General features: G+C 64.3%; 1 protein-coding gene across 2 annotated transcripts; it reads right to left on the bottom strand.

Annotated features, from left to right (window-relative positions):
* Window positions 1-217: 217 nt before the first annotated feature.
* On the bottom strand, window positions 218-21283 carry CDH15 (cadherin 15). Of its 2 annotated transcripts, none has more exons than XM_060129972.1 (14): window positions 21180-21283; window positions 14496-14654; window positions 14195-14350; window positions 12033-12177; window positions 5820-5980; window positions 4966-5094; window positions 4367-4552; window positions 3172-3425; window positions 2380-2522; window positions 1984-2220; window positions 1536-1775; window positions 1284-1420; window positions 1007-1174; window positions 218-786 (listed from the first exon to the last, which is right to left on the bottom strand). In XM_060129972.1, exons 1-14 carry the CDS (start codon window positions 21219-21221, stop codon window positions 562-564), a joined length of 2382 nt encoding a protein of 793 aa, XP_059985955.1. In that variant the 5' UTR covers window positions 21222-21283; the 3' UTR covers window positions 218-561. The 2 variants fall into 2 exon arrangements, with proteins under 2 accessions (XP_059985955.1, XP_059985956.1); XM_060129973.1 differs by having other exon boundaries at window positions 12033-12072.
* Window positions 21284-23025: the final 1742 nt, after the last annotated feature.

The raw sequence follows: 23025 nt of genomic DNA, 5'->3' as shown, positions 1-23025 counted from the left end.
GAGCATAAAGGCGTCCGTGGAACTTGGCACCCTCGCTGGTTCTTCCCTCAGGCCGCACCAGTGGCTGAAGGGGGCTTCTGGTGTCCACCTCCCCCTCACAACCAGGCATCCGCAACCTCTCCAACTGCCCCCACCCCCTCGGGGGCCAGCCCACTGCTGCGGCTCTGGTGAGACTGAGGTGCAGAAAGGCCCTGCAAGTCGCCGTGCCAACCGTGCGTTGGAGAGATGAGCACGTTTTTAATTCATGTTTGCCCGAGAGCTGCTTCCTTTCATACAGAGATGAGATCAGCATGGGTGGGAAGCAGAGCTGGGAATGGGGCCTCTGATCCCATTGGAGGCAACTGACGGGGCAGGAGGGGCGCCTCCTTCTGGCCACTCCACTCTAGGCTTTGGGCCCTGACTTCCCCTGGCTGAGACCAGGCCGGCCAAGGCCCCAGGGTGGGGCGCAGGGCCCTTTGTCCATCTCGACACACAGCCGAGTCCGGCGTGTCCGCTCAGGCGCCTGTGGTCTGCCCTGTGTCCGGGAGGCCGTGCCCTCAGCAGGGTGGGTGCAGGTCCCCATCAGAAAGCCTCTTCCCTGGTGCCCTCACGGGGCCCGTACAAGTCGGCCAGCCGGGCAAAGCGGGGCCCCCAGTCCCAGAGGCAGCTGTAGTCTGCGTCCTCATCACCCAGGCTGGACAGGATGGAGCTCAGCGTGCCTGCCACGGATCCATCCCCCTCGTAGTCATAGATGAGAGCCGTGTCGTAGGGAGGGACGGCGGGGTCGCTGTCCACGGCCTCTAAGCCCTGTGGAGAGGCCTGGGGCTCAGGACCAGCACGCGCCGGCCAAGCGCCCTCCGCCACCAGCTCGGCCAAGGCCTGGCCCCAGGAGCCGGGTTGGGGGCAAGGTTCTCTCTGGGCGATTCTCCTCCCTCGACAAGAACCACCACCCCTGTCCAGCCCCAGAGCGATGCCTCAGGCTCATGGGGTGGGGGAACGGGGTGCAGGGCGCCCCTGGGGCACTCACCTCGTTGATGAAGTCAGCGATGTCAGAGGGGCTGGTGGGCAGCACGCGGGGGGCCTGGGGGTGCGATCGGCCGAACGGGGCGTCTCTGCGCAGAGAAGGCCGTCCCAGCGGGGCGCCCAGGGCCGCCAGCTCTGCCGGGTGGCGCAGCTGGTCCATGTCATAGGCATCCTGAGAAGGGACGGACAGAGCGCGTGGGGGTGAGGGTCGGGAGGCGGCTGGCCAGCTGGGGCCCCTGGGGAGACCCCCCAGCACTTGTAAGCCACCCCGGCCCCCTCACCTGGTCCTCCTCCCCGCCCCCCTGCTCGTCGTAGTTGAGGATGTTGTCCCGAAGGTCGTCCTGCAGCCCGTGCAAAAGCCTCTTGTCACACGACTGCTGCCGGCACCGCACCAGGAGGGCCACCAGCAGGGCGAGCACTGGGGGTGGGGGGGCAGCGGAGGTCGGTGTGGGGTGGGGGCGGGGCAAGGCGGGCAGGGCGGGGCTGCCAGGCGGCGCGGGGCGGGGCAGGGATCTGCAGGCGCGGGCACTCACAGAGCAGCAGGATGATACTGGCCAGCACGATGACCAGGGCGCCCAGGCTGATGCCCGCGCCACCCGCCCGCAGCGCAGCGGCCCCCGGCAGGCAGGCGCCGTCCAGGCCGCAGCGGCACACGGTCACGTTCAGGGGCTGCTCGCGCTGCTGGGGCGGCTGTCCCGAGTCCTGGAGCAGCAGGCTCAGGCGGTGCAGCCCCTCCCGGACCTGGAGCCTGGGCCGCAGGCGCGCGTGGCTCACTGCAGGGAGTGCCGGCGGTCAGCAGGGGCAGGGGGCGGCCACGCCCCTCTGCGCCTGTGCTTCCGGCGGCAGCCGGCCTGGGTTCCCCACCTGTCCCGTGTGTGTGATAACTGATCCCTGCGGGCCTGAGGATGCAGCGCACTGAGGTGGGAACCAGTGGGGACCTGCCCCAGGCTCTGGACCCCCAGGGGCGTGGGGCGAGCTCACCGTTAACCTGGCTGAGGCTCCAGTTCCGGGCCAGCTCTGGGAGCCTGGGGCTCAGCTGGAAGTGGAAGGGGGCCCCGTGGGGGGGCAGGTCCTCATCCGTGGCCCCCAAGAGAAGACCGGAGCCCTGCTCTGGTGTGCTGCACAGGCTGCCCCACGGCGGGGACAGTTCAGGGGCGTGGTCGTTGACCTCCAGGATCTCAACAGACAGGGTCCCTGTGGCCGTGCTGGGTGGGGAGGCTGCAAGCAGGAGAGGCCTGGTGGGCCCTTGCCCCTGCAGAGCCCCCACCCACCCCTTAAGTCTGCTCGGTGGAGCGCCCGCTCTCAGCCCTTGGGCAGCAGCAGGGGCCCCAGCCAGGGTCAGGGAGCCCTGGAACCCAGGCCGAGCTCCACGCTCACCATCATCTCGGGCCAGGATGATGGCCCTGTACCAGCCGTCCTTGAGGAAGGGGGATGCGGGGCTGAGCACGCGCTGGGTCTGGACCCGGCCAGTGGCCCCGTCCACTTGCAGCCAGTCTTCAGGGTCATAGTCCTTGGAGTAGCTGTTGGCGAGGAGGGGAGGAGGGGCCCTGAGCCTGAGCCGGACCCCCGGAGGTGTGGTCACGTGTAGACGTGCACACACGCACACATACGCAGGCCTTTAAGGATAGTCCTTCCACAGCCCTAAGCTGGTATTTTCCATCCCAATCAACAGATGAAAAAACTGAGGCTCGGGGAGGGCAGGTGAGCTGCCCAGGGCCCCGTGGCCACTGAGTGACAGCTAGGATTCAACGGTGGGCACCATGTTGACAGACAAGGGTACACAGGGCCAGGGCAGGGGGTGAAATCCAAGACAGTAACAGCCAGTCCTAGTGGAGTAACGGCTCCCTGGAACGGACAGGGCCGGACACTCAGAGGCTAGCCAACACAGACGGGCCGTGTCAGCGTGCGCCAGATGCAGCCCAGTCCTGCCTACGGGACGAGGTCACGTGAACACGCACGCACACGCACGAACGCACGAACGCACGCACGCACGGTACTTGAGAGCCCCTGGGCTCTCGGTGACGCACACAGATGAGCCCTCTGCCCTCCGACCAGGGCCCTAATGGGAACCCTCAGGGCATAGGGCTCAGTACCCTTAGCTGTGCTGCTACCCTGGCTGGGAGGTGGACTGGGGCTGTGAGTTCCCCCTGCTCACCCCGGGGCCCCCACCTGAGCCTCTGCGGCTGCTGTGTGTCAGGGTCTCGGGCAGAGAAGGTGGCCACGGGGGTTCCTGGGGCCGCCCCCTCGGCCAGGCTGGTCCGCAGTGGGTTCTGCTGGAACACGGGCGCCTCGTTGACATCCCGCACCTGCACGCTGACCCTGGCCTGGCCCCGCTCGGCCCTGGGGGCCGCCGCCTGCAGGGGAGCCTCGTTCTGCGCCGCCACTTTGAGGTCGTAGTGCTCCCGACTCTCGTAGTCCAGCGGCTGCAGGGGAAGCGGGGCGGCCGCCCGTCAGGACTCCGGCCCCCTCCCCCCATTCAGGGAAGCCTGAGGCAGCTGCGGCCGGAGAGGCCTCTTCTGCTCTGTCCTCAGAGCCCCTTCTTTCCTTCTGCTTTTTAGCCTCGGAAAAACAAAAATCATGCAGGACAAAAAGGCACAAAAAATAATGCCAAAATGACGGCTACTCATCACGCAAATGTATTTGCTGGGTGTTGTGAGGCCAGTTTCCCGTCCCCTGGCCGGGCGTCCTCCTCGGTGCCCCAAGCAGACACTCGCCTGGGTCTTGCTAAGAGGGTATTTGGTGGACATGGTTGAACTGACCTGTCCAATCAGCTGACTTTAAATAAAGAAGATGGTCCTGGAGAACCTGGGTGGGTCTCATCTGTGGGTGAGAGTCTCTGAGAGCAGACCTGAGGCTGCCCTGGGGAAGAAGGGCTCCCACCTCCAGATGCAGCCTCAGCTCCTGACTCTGCAGCCTGTCGCAGCCCCACAGACTCCGGACTTGCCAGCCGCCTGCACGACGGCCGGCGTGAGCCAGTCTCTGGCAATAAGGCTCTTCCTGTGTTGACAGCTCATCTGCATCTCTATGCACGTGTGTGCACGTGTGTGTATGCTCAGGTGTGTGCGTGCACCTGTGTGCGTGCACACGTATGTGTGCACACGTATGTCCTGCTGGGTTTGTCTCTGGTCTCAGTTTGGCCAACATGTGAGGTCTGTATTTGTGCGTGTTGATCATGTACTTCAAGTGGCAAGACACTGGAAGTAACGTGGGCTTGCCCCCTCCTTCCAGCCCTGTCCCCCTGTGGTCAGCGTGGCCCGAGCCCACAGTCCTAGCGTTCTTGGTCCCCTTCGCTCCCTTCCTAAGGATGCACAGAGGGTCCAAATGGGGTCCCAGGGTGTGAGGAGAGGCACCTTCCTCAGCTCACCTTCACCACAGACAGCACACCCTCGTTGGTCCTGGGGTCGGTGCGGATGGCGAACTGCCCGTCAGGGTCGCCCTCCAGGATGGTGAACCTGGCCACCCAGTTGGGGGAGCCGGGCAGGTCCCGGTCCTCTACCTCCAGCCGCCCCACGTCCACTCCGCTGACGGCCTCTGTGGCCTCCAGGAAGAACTGTGGGAACTCGGCCCCGTTACCCACGGGTGGGCCGGGGACGGTCCCCTGCGGGGTCACCCTCCCACTGCCCACCCACGAGGAGTCCAGGGCACCAGGAGCCCCCTCCCAGTCTCGGCCATGTGCTGGGCACATCCTCCCCAGAGGGCAGGGCTGCCGCTCGCTCCCACCCAGGAAGGCTTGGGGACAGGTCCCACCCCAGGGTCTTCGTGGCTTCCCCCCACGGCCCTCTAGCTCCTGACATGCTCACAGCACCCCCCCCCCCGATGCTGGCCTCTGGCAGGGTATCCTGCACGGTCCACACAGGATGCCTCCTCTGTGGAGCACCGAGCCTCCCACCCACCAGAAGCCCCAGGATCGGGGGGAGGTCAGCCCTGAGCAGCGGTCGGTGGAGGTGAGGACGGTGGCAGCACCTGAGCCCTGGTGAACTCGGGGGCGTTGTCGTTGACATCCTCCAGGGTGATGACGGCCAAGGCAGTGGCGGTGAGGCCGTCTCCAGACATGTCCGCCACCTGCAGGGTCAGGTTGTACACGGCGACCGCCTAGGAGCACAGTGACATGGGGTCAGGAGACCCAGGTGGCGCGCAGGGCGGGGCTGGTCAGCCACCTTAGGGCCTGGGGGCAGGGCCGGCAGACCCCAGGAGGCTCCGGCATCTGCCCTGCTCCCAAGCTCTGGGGCAACAGGCTGCCGAGCCTCTCCGGGTCCGACGGCACCACTGTCGACCCCAGACTCTGCCCCAGCCTGTGAGTGGGCAAGAGGACGGTTGCCGAGCCGGATGAGCACTCACGGGGCACCTGCTGCCCTGGGGTGTGGGGTCCCTGCCCTGGGGAGCCAGGTGCGGCTGCCGAGAGAGGGGACAGAGATCAACTAACGCAGTGAGTGGCCCTGGGGAAACCAAGGAGGGCTTCCTGGAGATGAGGTGCCAATGCCACACAGAAGCCCGGCAGCCAGGGGCCGCAGGGGCCCCACAGGGGAAGAGTGGGCACGGCCGGCTGGAGGGCGACTGTTTCTCTGCAGCATGCGTGGTCGCTGTGGGCCCATCCCAGGCCGAGGAGCCCTACTGCTCTGCAGGCAACAGGGTGGGGGAGGTCTCCGGCAGAAAAACACGCTAAGGGCCCCTCACACCATCTCTGGACCGCACCACACAACTACCCGCGGGGCAGGTCTGCCGGAGCCCAGGGCCACGGACAGTGTCCGCGGCACTCGGACCGCTCGTCTGGGGGGCTGCCCTGCCTCAGCTGTCAGGGTGCAGCTGCATGGCCTCACCTCGCGGTCCAGGCCCACTTGAACCGTGCGGATCTCCCCCGTGTGCGGGTCAATGCTGAAGAGCTGAGGGCCGCCCTGCTCCAGAATGGAGTATCGCAGGGCCGCGTTGTCCGTCTCCGGGTCGTCCGCATCCGTGGCCTCAGCCCTGGTCACGTAGGTTCCTGGGAAGGGAGGGGACATGTGGGGGTGACACCCATGGTTGCCAGGGCGCGCTGCCCACTCCCCCGCGGCCCGCTGCACCGGGTCCAGGCCCCCGATCAGCCTTGAACGTGCAAGCATCCCAGCGTCCTGGCTTGCGTCGCTTGTGGGGATGAGGTCGGGTGTCGATACACACTGCTGACACCTGTCTCCTACGGAACCCTGAGACAGACCAGGCGAGCCCGCTGGGGAACCAGCCCCAGGCGGGGCGAGGCAGCGCCCAGGGCCGCACCTGCGCTCTGGGGCAAACCAGGCCCTGGATCTCAGGAGAGAAGGGCCTCTGCAGGGGTCCTGGAGGTGCCCCAGCACCTGTGCCCACCTGTTCTCTGGAGCAATTCAGGTCTGACCACCCCTCCCCACACCGGCCCAGATCAGGAGTACTCAAAGTTATCCCGGTGAGGTGGACCAGCCTCGGGCCACCCGAGGAGCTAGCCCCCCCTCACCTGTGACTGGGCTCATCCCAGCCCCTCCTGGGCCCTGACGGGTCAGCTGAGTGTCATGCTGGTGTCTGATGAACGGTAGTGACCCGGCCACTGACCCAGCCTTAGAAGGTGGGAAGCTACCTTAGCAGGTAACTCCTGGCATGATGCTGGACCCCAGGCTAAAGCCAAAAACAATGTTTAGAATAGGCACCCTGCCACCGGGATGCAGACACGCGCTTCCAAAGGCACCGGTCGGGCTCTCTGTGACTGAGCAAGTGCGCAAACTCCTGGGGTGACTGGAGCCCAGCTTCTCGCCAACAGAGAAGAGGACCCAAAAGGAACCCTGCAGAGCTGGATCAGAAGTGGGGGTGCCAGAGAGGACTCGCGACTTGTGATGAAGGCACAGAGCCGTGTTAACACAGCTGTGACAGCGCGTGCGCACACGCACGTCTGTAAGTATGTGAGCTTACTTCCCAGCCCCGGCTGCTGAAGGGGCCTGGGCCGGTTTGATGAGCTTCTGATCAGCCAGGATTTGAGCTTCAAAACAACGGTGCAAAGCAGCACAAGCCACTGAGTGAAGCAAGAATCCACAAATCCAGACACATCCGTGTGAACAAAACACATACGAGACAGGCCGGGACCCGGGACCCTTTGCTGCAGGGCTTGCGCCTGGACACAGGTCTCCTCAAGCCACAGGATACAGAGAAACTACAAGGGACTAAAAATAACTATGTACGGGGCAGTTCGAGCAAATGCTGGACGACATACAAAGAGACTAAAAAGCCCAACGGCCACTTCTGAAGAGCAAACACCGGCCGGGAGCAGAAGCAGGGTACCTGTGCGCGCCCCGCACACACACCACCACCTAAGGTGGTGTCTTTCCCGGCACCGTTTGCTGAGGAGACCGCCCTCTCCACGTTGAATGGTCCTGGCGTCCTGTGTAAAGTCACCTGCCCGTGATGTGAGGTTTATTCCTGGGCTCTCTATTCAGTTCCATCGGTCTATGGTCTGTGTGTCTGTCTTGAAGGCAGGTGCACACTGATTACTGTACCTTTGCAGAAAGTTTTGAAATCAGGAAGTCTGTCCCCCAGCTTTGTTCTTTTCCAGGATGGTTTTGGCTATTCAGGGTTCCTTGAGATCTTATAGGAATTTTAGAATGAGTTTTCTGTTTACGGCAAACCCCCTAAGCCACCCCTCCGCGGCCTGACCCCCCGGACACACCCCTGACCCCTGGACACACCCCATATAAGGAACAAGCTCGCCCCCCCTCAGGGAGCAAGCTAGCAAGGGAACCACTCCCCACCGCTGCAGCGGGGGCCCCAATAAAGCCTTGCCTGAATTTCTTGTCTGGCCTTTGATCAATTTCTATTGATTAAAGAGGCCAAGAACCCTGGTGGGTAACACATACACACATATTCATATACAGGGGTACTGAAGTCCTATCATACAATAGACAGCCAAGTGATGACCAAGAAGAAACAATGAAGAAACAACAGCTGACGCAGGCAAGAGCCGCCAGAGATGCTAACGGCTGGGCGGCAGCTTGAGGGGCAGCAGGACACCTGCACAGTCTCAAAGGGTCTCCCACAAGACACCTATTAATTACAAAGGAGAAAGGAGAAAAGCCAGAGCGAAGAAGCTTGGCGGACACCCCCTGAACTACACACCCAAATCGGCATCTCCAGGAACGGGATGTGCACGCCTCCTGAGGGGCTCCAGCCACGCAGACTCACGCAGAGACAATCATCACAACAACCGCCTAAATGCCTCAGGATGTCAGTGTCGTGGGCAAGGAGGTGAAAGCTTTCGCAATGAAAACTACAAAAGATCAGTGAAAGAAACTGAGAAAACACAAATAAACGGACAGACAGAAAACTAGTTGCTAAGACGTCACTACCACCCAGAGCGACCTACAGATGCAGTGCGATCCCTACCAAAATCTTAAGGACAGTTTCTTTACATAAATACAAAACTCATTCTAAAATTCCTATAAGATCTCAAGGGACCCTGAATAGCCTAAACCATCCTGGAAAAGAACAAAGCCGGGGGACACACTTCCTGTTTTCAAAACTTTCTGCAAAAGTAATGAGTGTGCACCTGCCCTCAAGACAGACTCAGAGACCGATGGAACCGAATAGAGAGCCCAGGATAAACCTCACATCCACGGGCAGGTGATTTCACACAGGACGCCAGGACCATTCAGCGTGGAGAGGGCGGTCTCCTCAGCAAATGGTGCCGGGAAAGACATCCACAGGCGGAAGGATGGAGCTGGACCCGTAATTACTTAACAGCATATGCAAAATTCAACTCAAAATGGATCAGACCTAAGTGTACAACGTAAAACTAAAACTCTCAGAAGAAAACATAGGACACTGGTAATGTCACGAAGGCAATGATTTCTTGGATATGACACCAAAGGCACAGGCAACAACAACAAAAATAGACAAACCGGACTTCACGAACATTTAAAAATGCATGAAAAGACACTATCGACACAGTAAAAAGACGACCCACGAAATAGGAGAAAATATTTGCAAATCATATATCTGATAAGAGATTAATATCCAGGATATACAGAGAACCCGTAAAACTCAACCAGAAAAAAAAACCAACAAGCAACTCAATTCAAAAATGGGCAAAGGGACTTGAACAGGCCTTTCTCCAAAGAAGATACACAAATGGTCAATATGCACGTGAACAAACGCTCAACATGACTAATCATTAGGGAAATGCAGATGAGAAGCACGAGACAGCCCCTCACACCCATTAGGATGGCTGCTAACAGCAACAGAACAAAACAAAACAAAAAGCAACAGGCGCTGGTGACGATGTGGAGAAACTGGGACCCTCCTACACTGTTGGTGGGGATGGAAAATGGTGCGGCCACTGTGGAAAACACCATGGAGGATCCTCAAAAAATTAAAAATACGGCTTCCCTGGTGGCGCAGTGGTTGGGAGTCCGCCTGCCGATGCAGGGGACACGGGTTCGTGCCCCGGTCCGGGAAGATCCCACATGCCACAGAGCAACTAAACCTGTGCGCCACAACTACTGAGCCCACGAGCCACAACTACTGAAGCCCGCACACCTAGAGTCCACGCTCCACAACAAGAGAAGCCACCGCAATGAGAAGCCCGTGCACTACAACGAAGAGTAGCCCCCGCTCACCACAACTAGAGAAAGCCCGCTCGCAGCAACGAAGACCCAACACAGCCAAAAATAAATAAATTTATTTAAAACAATTAAAAATAGAACTACCATTTGATCTACCAACCCCACTTCTGGGTACATACCCAAAGGAACTGAAAGCAGGATCTCAAAGACATATTTGGACACCCACGTTCACTGCGGCACTATTCACAACAGCTAAAAAGCAATCCAAGGGTCCACTGAAGAATAAACAGATAAACAAAATGTGGTATAAACATCCAGTAGAGTATTATTCAGCCTTGAAAAGGAAGGTGATTCTGACACGGGCTACCACACTGACGAGCCCTGAGGACAGGACGGCCAGTGAAATCAGCCAGACACAGGAGGACAAGTACTGTACGATTCCACTCATGCGCAGACAAATCATAGAGACAAAAAGCAGACAGTGAGTGGCAGGCACTGGAGGGGGAAATGGGGAGTTAGCGTTTAATGGGGACAGAGTTCCAGTCTGGGAAAATGAGAAAATGCTACGGACGCCGGTGGTGGTTGCACAACGATGTGAACGGGCCTAAAACCACCGCCCCGTACACTTAAACACGGTTAAGACGCTAAACCTTGTTGTATGTATTTGCCACAATAAAATTTGGCAGAACAGAAGCCAGTGTCGTGAGCTCCTGGCGGCTGAGGACCCGTCCCCAGTGAGGGGGCGTGAGCGGGCGGGGGCCTCAGTCCTGCCACCACGACGAGAACGGAGGGGAAGATCACACCTGTGTGAGCCCGTCAGACGGTGACGCACAGGCGACCTGACACCCCCGAGTCCAGGCTGTGACCCCCCAGGAGGTGCACACGCTGGGGCTCCCCTCGTGGGGCAGGTGCAGCGACCCCACAGAAGCAGGAAGAGGGGCCGAGATTGGCACAGCTGCTGGCGGTCCCTGGGTGCCCACACGGGGGCCTGTGCCCTCTCCCACGCGCCCACTGACTGCTCCCAGGGAAGGCGGGGTGGGAGGAGACCCGGGAGGGCCCCTCGGCTCAGGCCACAGGGCGGCCCAGGTGTGGGGAAGGCCATCGGTGGTCCACAGTCACAGGGTGAGGGTGGGGCTGCTGGGCTGGAGGGACGGCGCTTTGCCTTTGGGGGAGGAGCAGGGACCCTGAAGCAGCCCCAGCCCTGGGGCTCACGGACCACCTTCGACCGAGACTGCCCACCCCCCAGTACCCCAGGAGCCCTGCCAGGTAGCACACAGGGGCTGTCACCCCGCTAGGGGCCCCTCTGCATGCAGGGCTGCGCTGCCGTGGCGGGAACGCAGAGAGGCCCCCGGGATCTGAGCTCAAGCAGTGGCAGAGGCCAGGCCCATCTCCTCTCCCCACCGTGGGCTGGCCCCCACCTCTGCTGTGCTCTTACACACAGGGAAAGAGGGGAAAATTCCACCCTAGTGATTAAACAGCCAACAGAACCAGATGTACGGCCAACCAGACACTTGGGCTTTTATCTGACAGAACTGAAGCAGCCACCCTCCGCGTGCAAAAGGCCCTAAAGGAAAAAGGTGGACGGCATGCAGGAGCAGACAAGGCTCAGACAGGCGGCAGGGACTGTGGACAGAGGCAGGACCGCCTTAAAGGAAAAGGTGGACGGCATGCAGGAGCAGACAAGGCTCAGACAGGCGGCAGGGACTGTGGACAGAGGCAGGACCGCCTTTGCTCTAAAAGGCTTCACTGGGCCGCTGAAGCGGAACAGGTATGCAGGTGAGATGTTACTCTGTGTTAGTGCTAACCCCTGACTTTGAAGTTACACTGAGTCCCTGGTGTGCTCTGAAGGCCTCCGGCCTGCAACCAGCCTGGGATCTGACCAGAGCCCCGGGGACCCGGTGGGGAGGGAAGGAGCAGATCACTGTCCGGAATGCCTATTCTGCCTGGAACAGAATCAGGCCAGCGAGTCTGCCCTGTGAGGACGCAGAAGGGACAGAGGGTCAGCGGTTTCTGCACTCAGTGTAGAATTAGTAAGCGGAGAGAAGCATCGACTGATAACGGGCAGGGGGGTCGCCTCTCGGGGGATGAAGGAGACAGAGGTGTTGGTTGCACGACACTGAATGTGCTAACTGCCACTGAAAAGCTCGTTCCAAAATGGTTACTTTTACGTTATGTGAACGTCACCTCTATTTAGCAGGGGGAGGGGGAGGAGGGGGAGGGGAGAGCAATGGAAACCACCGGAGCTCTGCCATCCAGGAATCCTCTCTGAACTCTGGAGGATTTGGGGGTTGACATTTATATCGCAATGGGAAGAGGCTTGAGTCGACTTGTGGAAATTCCCTCCGTCCTGGAGACTGTTTACGTGTTTTTAGACTCTCTGAAGGACCTCTGAAGTTCTTGCTGAAGGGAAATCCTGGACTTCTGACCTACCCAGCGCCCTTTGCGAAGCTCCCTCCCCCACCGGGAACCCACTCGGCTCACCTGGGACGGCGCCCTCCAGCACCCGGCCAGTGAACACCTCCTGCCGGAAGACAGGCCGGTTGTCGTTCTGGTCCACAACCACGATCTCCAGGTCCGTGGGCTCCTCCAGGGTGGACCCCCCCAGGTCCAGAGCAAAGGCCCTGAGCTAGTCAAGCAGAGAGCAGGGGCTGGCACTGCGGCCCCCACGAGGGCAAGAGCAGCAGTGAGTGCACTCTGTGTCCTGCTGGAAACAGGTGAGAAGCGGCACGGGGACGGGGCAGTGCCGGGCAGGTGGGACTGCCCTCGAGGGGAGCCTGGGTTCTCCCAGCAGGCGGGGTGGCCACCACGCGCCCCCTCTTGCCTGGGCCACCAGGAAGCCCACAGCTGTGCTTCGAGCGTGGCTGCAGCGACGCTCCCCCTGGCGGCCCTGGTCTCTCCCCTGGCGGCCCTGGTCTCTCCCCTGGCGGCCCTGGTCTCTCCCCTGGCGGCCCTGGTCTCTCTCCCCTGGCGGCCCTGGTCTCTCTCCCCCTAGCGCCCCTGGTCTCTCCCCTAGCGCCCCTGGTCTCTCCCCTGGCGGCCCTGGTCTCTCCCCTGGCGGCCCTGGTCTCTCCCCTGGCGGCCCTGGTCTCTCTCCCCTGGCGGCCCTGGTCTCTCTCCCCCTAGCGCCCCTGGTCTCTCCCCTAGCGCCCCTGGTCTCTCCCCTGGCGGCCCTGGTCTCTCTCCCCCTAGCGCCCCTGGTCTCTCTCCCCCTAGCGCCCCTGGTCTCTCTCCCCCTAGCGCCCCTGGTCTCTCTCCCCCTAGCGCCCCTGGTCTCTCCCCTGGCGGCCCTGGTCTCTCTCCCCTGGCGGCCCTGGTCTCTCTCCCCCTAGCGCCCCTGGTCTCTCCCCTAGCGCCCCTGGTCTCTCCCCTGGCGGCCCTGGTCTCTCCCCTGGCGCCCCTGGTCTCTCCCCTGGCGGCCCTGGTCTCTCCCCTGGCGGCCCTGGTCTCTCCCCTGGCGGCCCTGGTCTCTCCCCTGGCGCCCCTGGTCTCTCCCCTGGCGGCCCTGGTCTCTCCCCTGGCGGCCCTGGTCTCTCCCCTGGCGGCCCTGGTCTCTCCCCTGGCGGCCCTGGTCTCTCCCCTGGCGGCCCTGGTCTGTCTCCCCCTAGCGCCCCTGGTCTCTCTCCCCCTAGCGCCCCTGGTCTCTCTCCCCCTAGCGCCCCTGGTCTCTCCCCTGGCGGCCCTGGTCTCTCCCCTGGCGGCCCTGGTCTCTCTCCCCCTAGCGCCCCTGGTCTCTCTCCCCTAGCGCCCCTAGTCTCTCTCCCCTAGCGCCCCTAGTCTCTCTCCCCTAGCGCCCCTGGTCTCTCTCCCCTGGCGGCCCTGGCCTCTCCCCTGGCGCCCCTGGTCTCTCCCCTGGCGCCCCTGGTCTCTCTCCCTTTTTCTGTGAACAGTCGTGGCTGCTTTTGAAGTTTCCGCTCCACACGTGAAATTGTAACTTCAACCATCTCCTGTCCCTTTGGAGAACAGACTTGGTACAACTTCCAGGGGAAACACACCCTCTAACTCTCTGTGTAAGGGAACCAAGAGCTGGTTCTCAAAGTCTGAGGGAGACTCAGGGCACAGGAAAGGCAAAGGCTGCAGCCCCCTGCCCGGGGCAAGCCTGAACATCACCTTAGGGTGGCCAGGATGGGGGGCGGATCATCTGTCTGTAGGGGACTCAGGCGAGTTCCAAGCTCCCCTCCTTGGCCCCTCGCTCACCCCCTCCCCACGGCCCTTTCTCTCAGACGTGACAATCCCAACGCCTCCATTGGGCAGATCCCGTCCCACCTCCCCCGACGTCCCACCCTGACAGTCACGGGGCAGCTGCCGCTAGGGGCGGCCAGTTCCGTGGGATTCCTCATGGCACCCCTTCTTCAACTCACATAGCAGGCTCAGGGGAGAACTGGCCACACCAGTGTCTGGTGTTGCTTTCCTGGGAAGGCTGCCGCCCACCCTGAGGCCAGCTGCCCAGTCCTCCTGGGCAGGACCCAGTGTTCAGTCCGCTCACGCACCTGCCGAATGAGCCTGTGACCCTGAACACCTGCTTCCTGGGGCAGCCGGTCCCAAATCCCACCCCTGCCCCCCAGTTAAGGATGCTGGGTTTTGCGGGTGGAGGTGTGGCCATGGCCCCCATGGGGCGGGGTGGGGCGGGGCGGGGCGGGGCCCACCCTGAAGCGGTCTGTCTTCTCTCGGTCCAGCACGGCATTCAGGGACACCTTCCCTGTGAACTTGTCTATGGAGAAGATCCCCCGGGGCTCCTCGTCCACGCCGGGCCCCTGGATGCTGTAGATGATGCTGCCCAGCTGCTGCCTGTCCGACTTGATCTGTGGGACAGGTGATGGGCTGGGAAGGTGCCCCAGGGGAGGGGTGTCCCCTCTCTGCAGCCCTCGGTCCCTCCCCCAGCTGGGATGGGGTCGCTCAGCCTGCGGCCCCAGGGGTGTGCCCGCCCTAAAGCACGCGGCCCCTCACCTGCACCAGGGGGAAGGGCAGGCGCTTGTGGTTCTCGGACACACTGATGGGAGGGATGACCCAGGCTCTCCGCACGCGGCCCGGTGCCGGCATCCGGTGCCAGGGGTACAGGGTATGCGGCCTCCTCAGCCCGGGGACCCCCACTGACAGGCACAGGCTCTGCAACAAAGAAAAACCTCTGTCACCACCACAGCAGCGCCCGGAGCTCCCCCACCAGGGCCGGGACGTCCCCTCCCCGACTGCCAAGCCCTCTGTCGTGTGGCCCGGGGAGGTTCGGGCACCAGGACTTGGGGGGCATGGGGTGCTCAGGGGGACAGGAGGCAGCCTGGCTCCCGGGAGCCCGGGGATGGGTGGCGAGGCCCGGGAGGGAGGTGGGTTGAAGAGGAAGGGCGGCTGGGCTGGGGGCAGTGGGGGGACACGCGGCCACCCCAGGCCTCCTGGTGACGTGAACTCTTGAGGGCTGGTCGAGGTTGACCAGGCAGCGCTTTTGTCCTCAGAGGCCCAGAGAGGGGGCCACCTGGGGGCCAGAGCGCCCACCCCTCCCACACAGGGCAGCTGTTCACACGGCAGGTCTCCTCTGCCAGGCTGGGGAGGGGGACACTCCACACGCCTCTGGGAAGCAGGCGGTGGGGCTGTCTGTCCCAGGGCTGCTTTGTGGAAATGAAACGGAGCTGAGCTCCCAGCTCCCCGCCCCCTGCGGCAGCTGCCTCTGCCTCTAGGGACCGGCGGGGTGGGGTGTGTGCAGCTGTGAGGCTGAGGGGCCGGCGGGAGGACGGGGCAGCTGGAGTGTTTTGGACCCTGATCCCCCAGAGCCCAACCCCAGCCCATGCTGTTTTCCCCCCAGAACCGTGGAACCAGGTGTGACCGTGTAACCAACACTTCAGTACCTGGAACCCGGGACGCTGTCTCCGGCTCCGCACGCCCAGGGGACAGGGGGGCCCTGTGTGCAACGTCCCCGAAGCCCAGCGCTCGGGGCCTGTGGGGCTGCAGAGGCAGGACAGAGTGTGGGGCAGCCATGTTCCCCGACGCTACCCCACAGGCGGGGCGAGGGATATGCACCCCACCGCCCTGCCACCACCCGCTGAGCTCTGGGCTCAGCACTGAGGCTAGTCAGGAACGCGGCCCGCGGTGCCGAAACCCTCCCCAGACCCACTGTCAGCTCGTCCCCCCCCCACCTCTCAGACGGGGAAACTGAGGCCCAGAGAAGAAAGCCACCTGGCGGGGTGAGGGCAGAGCTGGCGGCAGCCCCAACAAACACCCAGAGTCTCCTGGGACAGCCCTGGTTTAAACACGTGGTCTTCGCATCGGCCAGTGGCTGGTCTGAGCGTGGGCTCAGGCACTGTGGCCGGCTGGGCGTGGAGGCACTGGGGGCCCTCTGTGCTCCCCGAGTCATGAGTGGGGCCGACGCTGGGGCACCCTTGGAGGGCACAGAGCCTGGCTGGACTTGGATAAGGGCTGTCAGGGCCCAGGGCTGGGGCAGGGATGCTACTGGGACCCAGCTTGGCTTGGCTATAGGAGAACGTGAGCAACGCGTCTTCCATGGCCCTTATGACCCCCCCAATCCCCCTGCGTTTGCAGCTGCCCCCTGCCCAGCCCCCCTCCAAATCCAAGGCAGGGCAGTGCGGGAGATGCAGTGGAGCTGCTCCTGCCAGGCGCCTCCCCAGCTCTCTGTGCTGCGGGCTTCCTCTGCCTCCCATGGCCCTTCCCCTCCTCGACCCCTCGACCCCGCCCCTGGCCGGTCGGTCCACCGACTTCTGCTGAGGTTTCCATCCCTTTCCCCATCGCAGTCGGTAGAAGGACCAGGCCTGGGCTGGTGGCCTCAGGGAAGGCGGGCTTGGTGACTGGTAAGTGGGGGGACTTAGGGGGCAAGGGAGGGAGGAGAGGCCCCTCAGCCAGGAGGCCGCTCTTCCGGGCAACCTCTGGCCTGTGCCCCCCTGCACGGCCTCCCTGTTCTGCCCGCCTGGGTCCTTGTACACTTTGCTGACAGAACTGCACTGACATCCAAACTAAAGTCAGTCTCCCTGGGGGGCCCCGGGCCACCTCCCCAGTGCCCAGACCTCGTCCTGCCACTGCACTTGAAATGCCAGGGGCCTGGGGTCCAGGCAGCAGCACACCCAGCTTGGAGAAAGGGCCGGGCGGTTCACCAGGCCCCCGAGCTCCCCGTGGCCCGACAGATGGCAGCACTGCCTCCAAGCCTCCCGGGCAGCTGGCTTCTCACCAAGACGGCCCAGCACAGGCCAGCGTGGTGTTCCCGCCAAGCGGAGACCTGACGGCCTTTGTCACAGGCTGGGGGGGGGGGTAGCGTCTGTTTCCTGGGCATCTTGGGGCAGCAGCTCCCTTGTCCCCAACCTCGCCGTTCCCCGCCCCTCCCTCCGCCCCTCCCCAGCCCCTCTCAGCCCTCAGGGAGCAGCGGAGGCGGGAGCCACAGGTCCACCAGCGCTGAACCTCCATCGCAAGGAGCATTTCTGTGATGCCCAGTGACACAGAGGCACCGCCCTGACCTCAGCAGGGAGTGAGGGACAGCCTGCAGATGCTCCCGGGCCTCAGGCTCTTGGAGAGGCACTGGGGGACACACCGCCCTGTCCATACCTGGGCCGGCCCCTCCGGCCCTGCAGCCCCCCACCGAGCCTACGGCTGCCCCCGCCCTGCCAGCAGCCTTGCTGACACTCCAGGACGCCCACCGGCTTGGCACAGGGCATGTGGCCGGGGCGGAGCCTGGGAGTCCTGGACCCCAGACTCTCCACGGCCCAAGGTCACGAGGTCAGCAGGAGCCGCAGAGCCTTGGCAGGGGCCCTCGCCCAGATCGGAGGCTGCAGTAGGTGGCGTGGCCAGAGTGGGCTGCAGCCAACCTCCGGCTCTCGGGACGCTTCTCAGTTTGTCCCTTGTCCTCCCGCCAGCCCCTTCCCAGAAGATGCAGGTGGCCGGGGAAGGCCTGGGAGCCGCCTGGGAATCCCAGGACATTGGAGCCGGGATGAAGCCACGTGCACAGAGCCGTGGACGTCGAGTGCACATCGCTCACAAACGCTGTCACCCTCACCGCCCCCGCACCACACAGAACCAACGGGCATCAGGGACCCACTTCTCCCAGCGGGTGCCCGGTGGCATCCCCATGCTCACCCTCCGCCGCTCCCTTAGCCAAGAGCCTGAGAGAACAGCCTGGAAGCCCTAGAGACGCCGGGCCGCTGCCCCCTCGCTGTGGTCCCAGCCCCGGCCCCCAGCCCCACGGCTGCCGAGTGAGAGAGCTCCACGTCTGGTTCGGAGCTCGTGGGGTCCAGGAGCGCGGTGAGCACCCTACAAACCCCCTGCAGGGGCAGGAGTGGCCTCACCCACCCCAGACCCAGGCAAGGGCACAGGTGGGTGATACTGTGTCGCTGCAGGCCACGGTGGGCAAGGCCCTGAGCCTGAGAGCAGCTGGCCAGCTCCTCCCGATGCCCCTCTGGCCTCTGGGCGGCTCCGGTCCCCTGGGATCTGAGATGGCGCCCCCTCCCCTCAGGCCCCCGCAGTGGGGCTGGGCTACTTCACCACCAGCTGGGGCTTCCAGACTTGACTCACCATCACAACCAACCAAGGTCAGGAAAAATACAGATTCCACCAGTTTACCCCCGGCCTAGTGAGTCAGACCTCCCAGGGGGTCCCGGAGCCCCCAGGTGAGCCTTGGGAACATCTGGGAATCAAGGCAGGCGCAGGGCCAAGAGGCGGGACTCGAGGGTCACACAGCCCTGCCCTGGCTCCCACCCCACCCCTCGGAGGTCCTACGCGTGGACGCACCCCACCATCAACTGTTCAGAAGCGAGCAAGTGCCTGAGCCCTGGAGGGAATGCCTGCCGCCCTTGCCCGCTGCAGGGGTCTGTCCTGCCTGGGCGCCTGGGGGCAGCCCGCAGAGCTCTCTGCTTCTCTCCAGCAGCCCTCGGTGGGTTCGGAACAAAGAATTACGAGGCACGGCCCCGTCTCCTGGGAAGAAAGCTGATGGCTCACCTGCCCTGGATAGAGCGGCTGGCAGCCAGGGCGGCCAGGGGCACAGCAAGGAGAGCCTGGTTCAGCTCCTGGCACTACGGCCTCTGGTGGCCCCTGCGAGTGGCAGGCAGGAGGCCCGGGTGCATCCTGGTTGACTGAAGGGTAGCATCTTCCATCTCCCTGCAAGCGGGCAGCCTTACGCAAGGAGGCTGCCACGGCTGCGGAAGGGGCTCTGGGGCTCTCCTGAGCGCGTGGCCTCTGGGAGGAGGCCGCAGCCACACTCCTGGGGGCTTTGCAAGCCGTGAAGACCCCCTGAGGCAACGGGAAAGTCCTGGAACAGGACGGGCCCCACGGCAGACACGCATGGTCCTCTCCAGAACACACTGTCGGTGTGACAGTAACCGGGGCCGCGGAGGGAAGCCAGGTCGGGGCGCTGTCCTCTCAAGGTGGGCAGGACAGTCGGGAGCATGGTGCCTGCCCCAGTCAGCGGGGGTGGGGTGGGGGGGAGGCTGGAGAAAACAGCTGTCCCTTCGCCTCGCCATCTTGCCCCTCCTCTGAAGCCCGCAACAGCTGGAGGGGGCTCAGGGGAGAGCCGCAGGGGCCTCTCTGGGCCAGGCGGACAGCTGGGTCCATTCCTGGCGCGCCTGATGCCTGCCAGGCCGTCCAGGAACAGGGCGGCCTGGATTCCAGCCGGGGGTGGGGAAGGGGCTCAGGCCTGGGGAGCTTGTGGGGCCTCTCCCTTAGCCCAAGCAAACCCCACCCACGCTCCCCCGGGCTTCAGGCCTCGCACCTGCTTCCTGGAATCTGAGGGACCCAGGCCCGGAAGTGATGCTGGAGGGGTGTCCCCGCACGTGAGTGCACAGGCAGCGACATGGCTCAGTGGAGCCGGACGCAGGCTTGGGGCCCCTTCCAGCAGCACGTGGGTCTGCCATCTGGGCTCCCCACCCCCAGGCATGGGGGGTCCCAGTGAAGGCCCAGCTACTGGGGACACCACGGGCACAGGTGAGGGGCCGATAGAGGCCAGTTCCGAAAAGACACACGCTAAGCCCCCTGGCCGACATTTCAGGCAACACAAGGGAAGGGTGAGCCTCGTCCAAGCAGATGACGGGCCTGTGAGGAGTCTGGTCAACAGGCCCCCACACCAGGGGCCCACCCGAGACAGCCCTGCCGGGGGGCTCCCAGAAGTGGAGGAAGGTGTGTCTGGGAAGCGGCCGCAGGACCCCTGTGGCTGGACAGGAGAGGACAAAAGTCTGAAAGCTGAGCTGGATGGGGGAGGGCCGTGCGAGGTCCTGACGCAGACACATGTCGGCCAATCCCGAAGTCGCTCCCCTCACACCGGAGCTAATTTGAGCCGCGGGGAGTGCGGGAACATGAGTGGCCAGGCCCGTTGGCTGGCCTCCCAGCGCCACCAGAACTCCCGCAGTCCCCAGCTGTCTGGGAGCGGGTGCATTGGGCATGACCCTGGGGGAGGGGGGGAGAGGCATCTGAGAGGGATCTACTCCCCTCCCCCGCAGCAGAGTCCCCCTGGGGCCCGGTCAAAGGATGACACCCCCAGACCCAGGAGTGGGCCTCCGAGGACATGCCGCCTGATGCGGGGCAGGGGCAGGAATCGTGGGAGGGGGCGTTGCAGCCTGGAGCCTTCTGGAGCGCATGGGGGCATCCAGGCCCTGGGGTGGGGGCAGAGAGCCCGCTGCCCCGGGTGGGCTCCCAGCAGCGGGCCGAGGGGCACAGGCCGTGGGCAGCCACGCTGTGCCGGGCAAGGGTGGCTGCGGCCTCCCTCTGGGTCGGGTGGCCATGGCAGTGGGGAGCGGCCAGCACCGCCTCCATGGGGTCAGTGAAGGCCCGGAGGCAGGGGTGTGGGTAGCTGGGGCGGGGGCTGGCGGCACCTAGTCAGCTGCCAGGGGCTGAAACCCGAGCCGGAGCCGGGGGCGCCGCTGAGGGGCGACGCTCGCCAGCGGCCGGCGCTGCGTGATGGCTCTGGAAGTGTAACAGTGAGTGATGATTTGTGGGCGCAGGGCCAGGCCCTGTGCTCATCACCTGTCAGGTGTAAGAGGCCTGAGGCCGTCCTCCTGGCCCCCGGCCCTCACCAGTGACCACCGCTCAGCCCAGTCCCCCGAAGCCCGGAGACCACTGAGGCCACACGCTGCACTCCTGGCCCCAGCCTAGCACCTGCCCAGAAGCCAGGGGCCGAAAGGATGCGGTCCCAGCCACCCAGGGGTGCCCGTGTGGCGCGGCCTGTGTTTCCTGCCGCCCGTCCTGCTCCCACCAGGGAGGCCAGGGCTCCCCAGGGAGAGGGGGCTTCTGGAGGGCAGAGCCCACAGCTGCCCCTGCCGGCCGGACACATGGGGGCTCGGACTCCACCCAACTAGACTACGGAGAATCACCTACCACCTCACAGGGGTCCCTAGGGACCAGGCCTCCAGGCTTTCCCAGCTGGGGGTGCTCCTGCCGCCCCCTCTCCCTCGCCTCCCGCGAGACTGAACACTCCCAGACCCCAGCAGGGCTGAGGGGCGCCCCTCCGGAGCGAGGGCCCGCCTTCTGGGTGCTCTCCTGGCCGTCCCCGAACTTGGCTCCCCGTCCGGTCCAGCGGAGGCGGTTACACTCCCCCCTGGACAGGGCTGCCCCGCACAGAACCCTCGGCTCTCGGTCCCCGAGGCCGGGACGCCCCACTCTAAGACGCCGGCGCTCAGTGCAGGGGCCAGAGACCCCCGCGCAGCGCCCGTGCCTTACCTGGGCCAGCAGCCCGAGGGCGAGGAGGAGCGCGGCGTCCATGGGCCGGCGTCCGGCGGCGGGAGCGACGCCTTCTGCTAGGACAGGACCCGGCTGAGTGACAGCACAAGTGTGCGGGTCGAGCCTGGCGAGGGAGTGATAATGTGTGCGGGGGCGAAGCTGGGCGGGGCGTGGGGGCTGAGTTACAGCACGTGGGCGGGACGGCGCCTGGGGCTGAGTGACAGCACGTGTGTGGGGCGGGGCGTGGGGGGGCCGAGTTACAGCATATGGGCGGGGCGTGGGGGCGGCTGAGTTACAGCAAGTGTGTAGGGCGGGGCGTGGGGGCTGAGTGACAGCACATGGGCGGGGCGGGGGGGGGGCGGCTGAGTGACAGCACATGTGACTGACAGCATGTGTCGGGGGCGGAGCAGGGGTCGGGCACCGTCCCAGGCTGGATGCGGGGCTCCAGGAAGGAAGCTGTCAGAAAGGCAGCGGTGGGTGGGGGCTGGGGACTAGGGTGGATTCCCTCATTCATTCTGAGCGCCAGGCACACTCCTGCCTCAGTGCCTTTGCACTGGCCGGCCATGCCCTCGCCAGGACTGCCTGTCCGGCTCTCCCCAAGGCCAGCCGCTCGCTGCCTTGAGGGCTTGGATCACATTTGCTGTGTCCCTTTAGTGCCTCCCGCTCTGGGGTGGAGCCCCCCAGGGCAGGTTGTCCACTGCTGACCCCCAGGGCTAGCACACAGGAAGAACAGGCACAGAGTGGCCCGGTGCCCAGCTCTACCCGCCCCTTCCTTCCTCCTCGGTTGGCAGTTACTTGGTTGGTAACTACCTGGTGGAAGGGGGAGGCTATCTCTCCCCTCCAAGCCCCTGCGCTCCTGGGCAGCCTGCGGCTCAGAACCAGGGGAGGGCGGGGAGGGAGGGGGCGGCCCTGCGGACCTCGAGCCGTCTTCTGGGCAGGGAAGTGGGGAGTGTCCTCTCCGAGAGCCGGTCTTCTCTGCAGCAGAAGCAGGCACGGGGGCCTCTACTCTCCTCTCCAGATTGCGGGGCAGCTGAGCAGGTGCGGCACCATCTGTGCCCTAGGCCTGCTTGGAAGGAGGCCAGGCTGCCGGGGATGGGGTGAGGGCAGGGGCTCCGGCAGAGACTGTGTCCCTGGCACTCACCGCTCCAAGGTGGGGGTGGAGGGTGGGAGACCCTTCCAGCTGCAGGCTCTGAGGCCCTGGGGCTGAGCAGCTCCTGGAGGCCCCCGTCCTGCCTCTGAGGTCAGACCCCAAACCCGGGTGGAGGAGCCCTCTGAATGTTTTTGGGTTTCTGCCCCCTGAACGGGTAGAGGGTGAAGTAGACGGGGGCAGGGGCTCAGCTAGGCCATCCCTCCTCTCGGCCATCTGTGTCCCCCTCAACAACCTCCCGGGTGCGGGGGTGCTCCAAGGGGGAGGGTAAGCTGGGTCTGGTCATGGGAGAGCCCGGAGAGCAGGAGGAGTCCCTGGGGGAGGGGCGTGGTCCCCAGGCTGGTTAGGACCCCCCCCCCACGGCCTCGCCCCCCAGTCTCGTTCCCGGGCAGCCGGGGCTGGGGACGCGGAAGCCTGGGGTCCAGTCTGGCTCTGGGCCCTGTGCAGGAAGTTGTCTCTGCTGACCTCTTGTGTCTGAGCCCCGAGGTCCCGTCCGGCACTGGTCCACCCCAGGCTGCAAGGGCCAGTTGGCCTTCCTTGCCTGTGGACCAGCTCCTCCAGAAGAGCCCTTATTCCTGGTGGACTCAAGGCGACGGACCCTCCAGGCGCCCCCTCCGCTTACCAGGCCGCCAACCCCAGGGTTCAACCCTTCACCACCAGCGGACCCTCCCTCGGGTCCTGTGCGAGTGGGAGGGGCCT

Source organism: Lagenorhynchus albirostris, chromosome 19 (assembly GCF_949774975.1).
Source record: "Lagenorhynchus albirostris chromosome 19, mLagAlb1.1, whole genome shotgun sequence".
Lineage (NCBI taxonomy): Eukaryota > Metazoa > Chordata > Mammalia > Artiodactyla > Delphinidae > Lagenorhynchus > Lagenorhynchus albirostris.
Note: the sequence above shows the minus strand (reverse complement) of the source record. Positions and strands in the feature narration are given on the sequence as shown.

Bases quoted from the DNA above. Each gene is read 5' to 3' on its own strand.
- CDH15 (XM_060129972.1), bottom strand. From the start codon at position 21,221: ATGGACGCCGCGCTCCTCCTCGCCCTCGGGCTGCTGGCCCAG. The intron at 4,553-4,965 runs GTGCTGCCACCG...GAGTTCCCACAG, and splicing joins CCGAGTTCACCAGGGCTCAG to TTCTTCCTGGAGGCCACAGA. The intron at 3,426-4,366 runs GTGAGCTGAGGA...CTTCCCCTGCAG, and splicing joins GTGTGCTGTCTGTGGTGAAG to CCGCTGGACTACGAGAGTCG.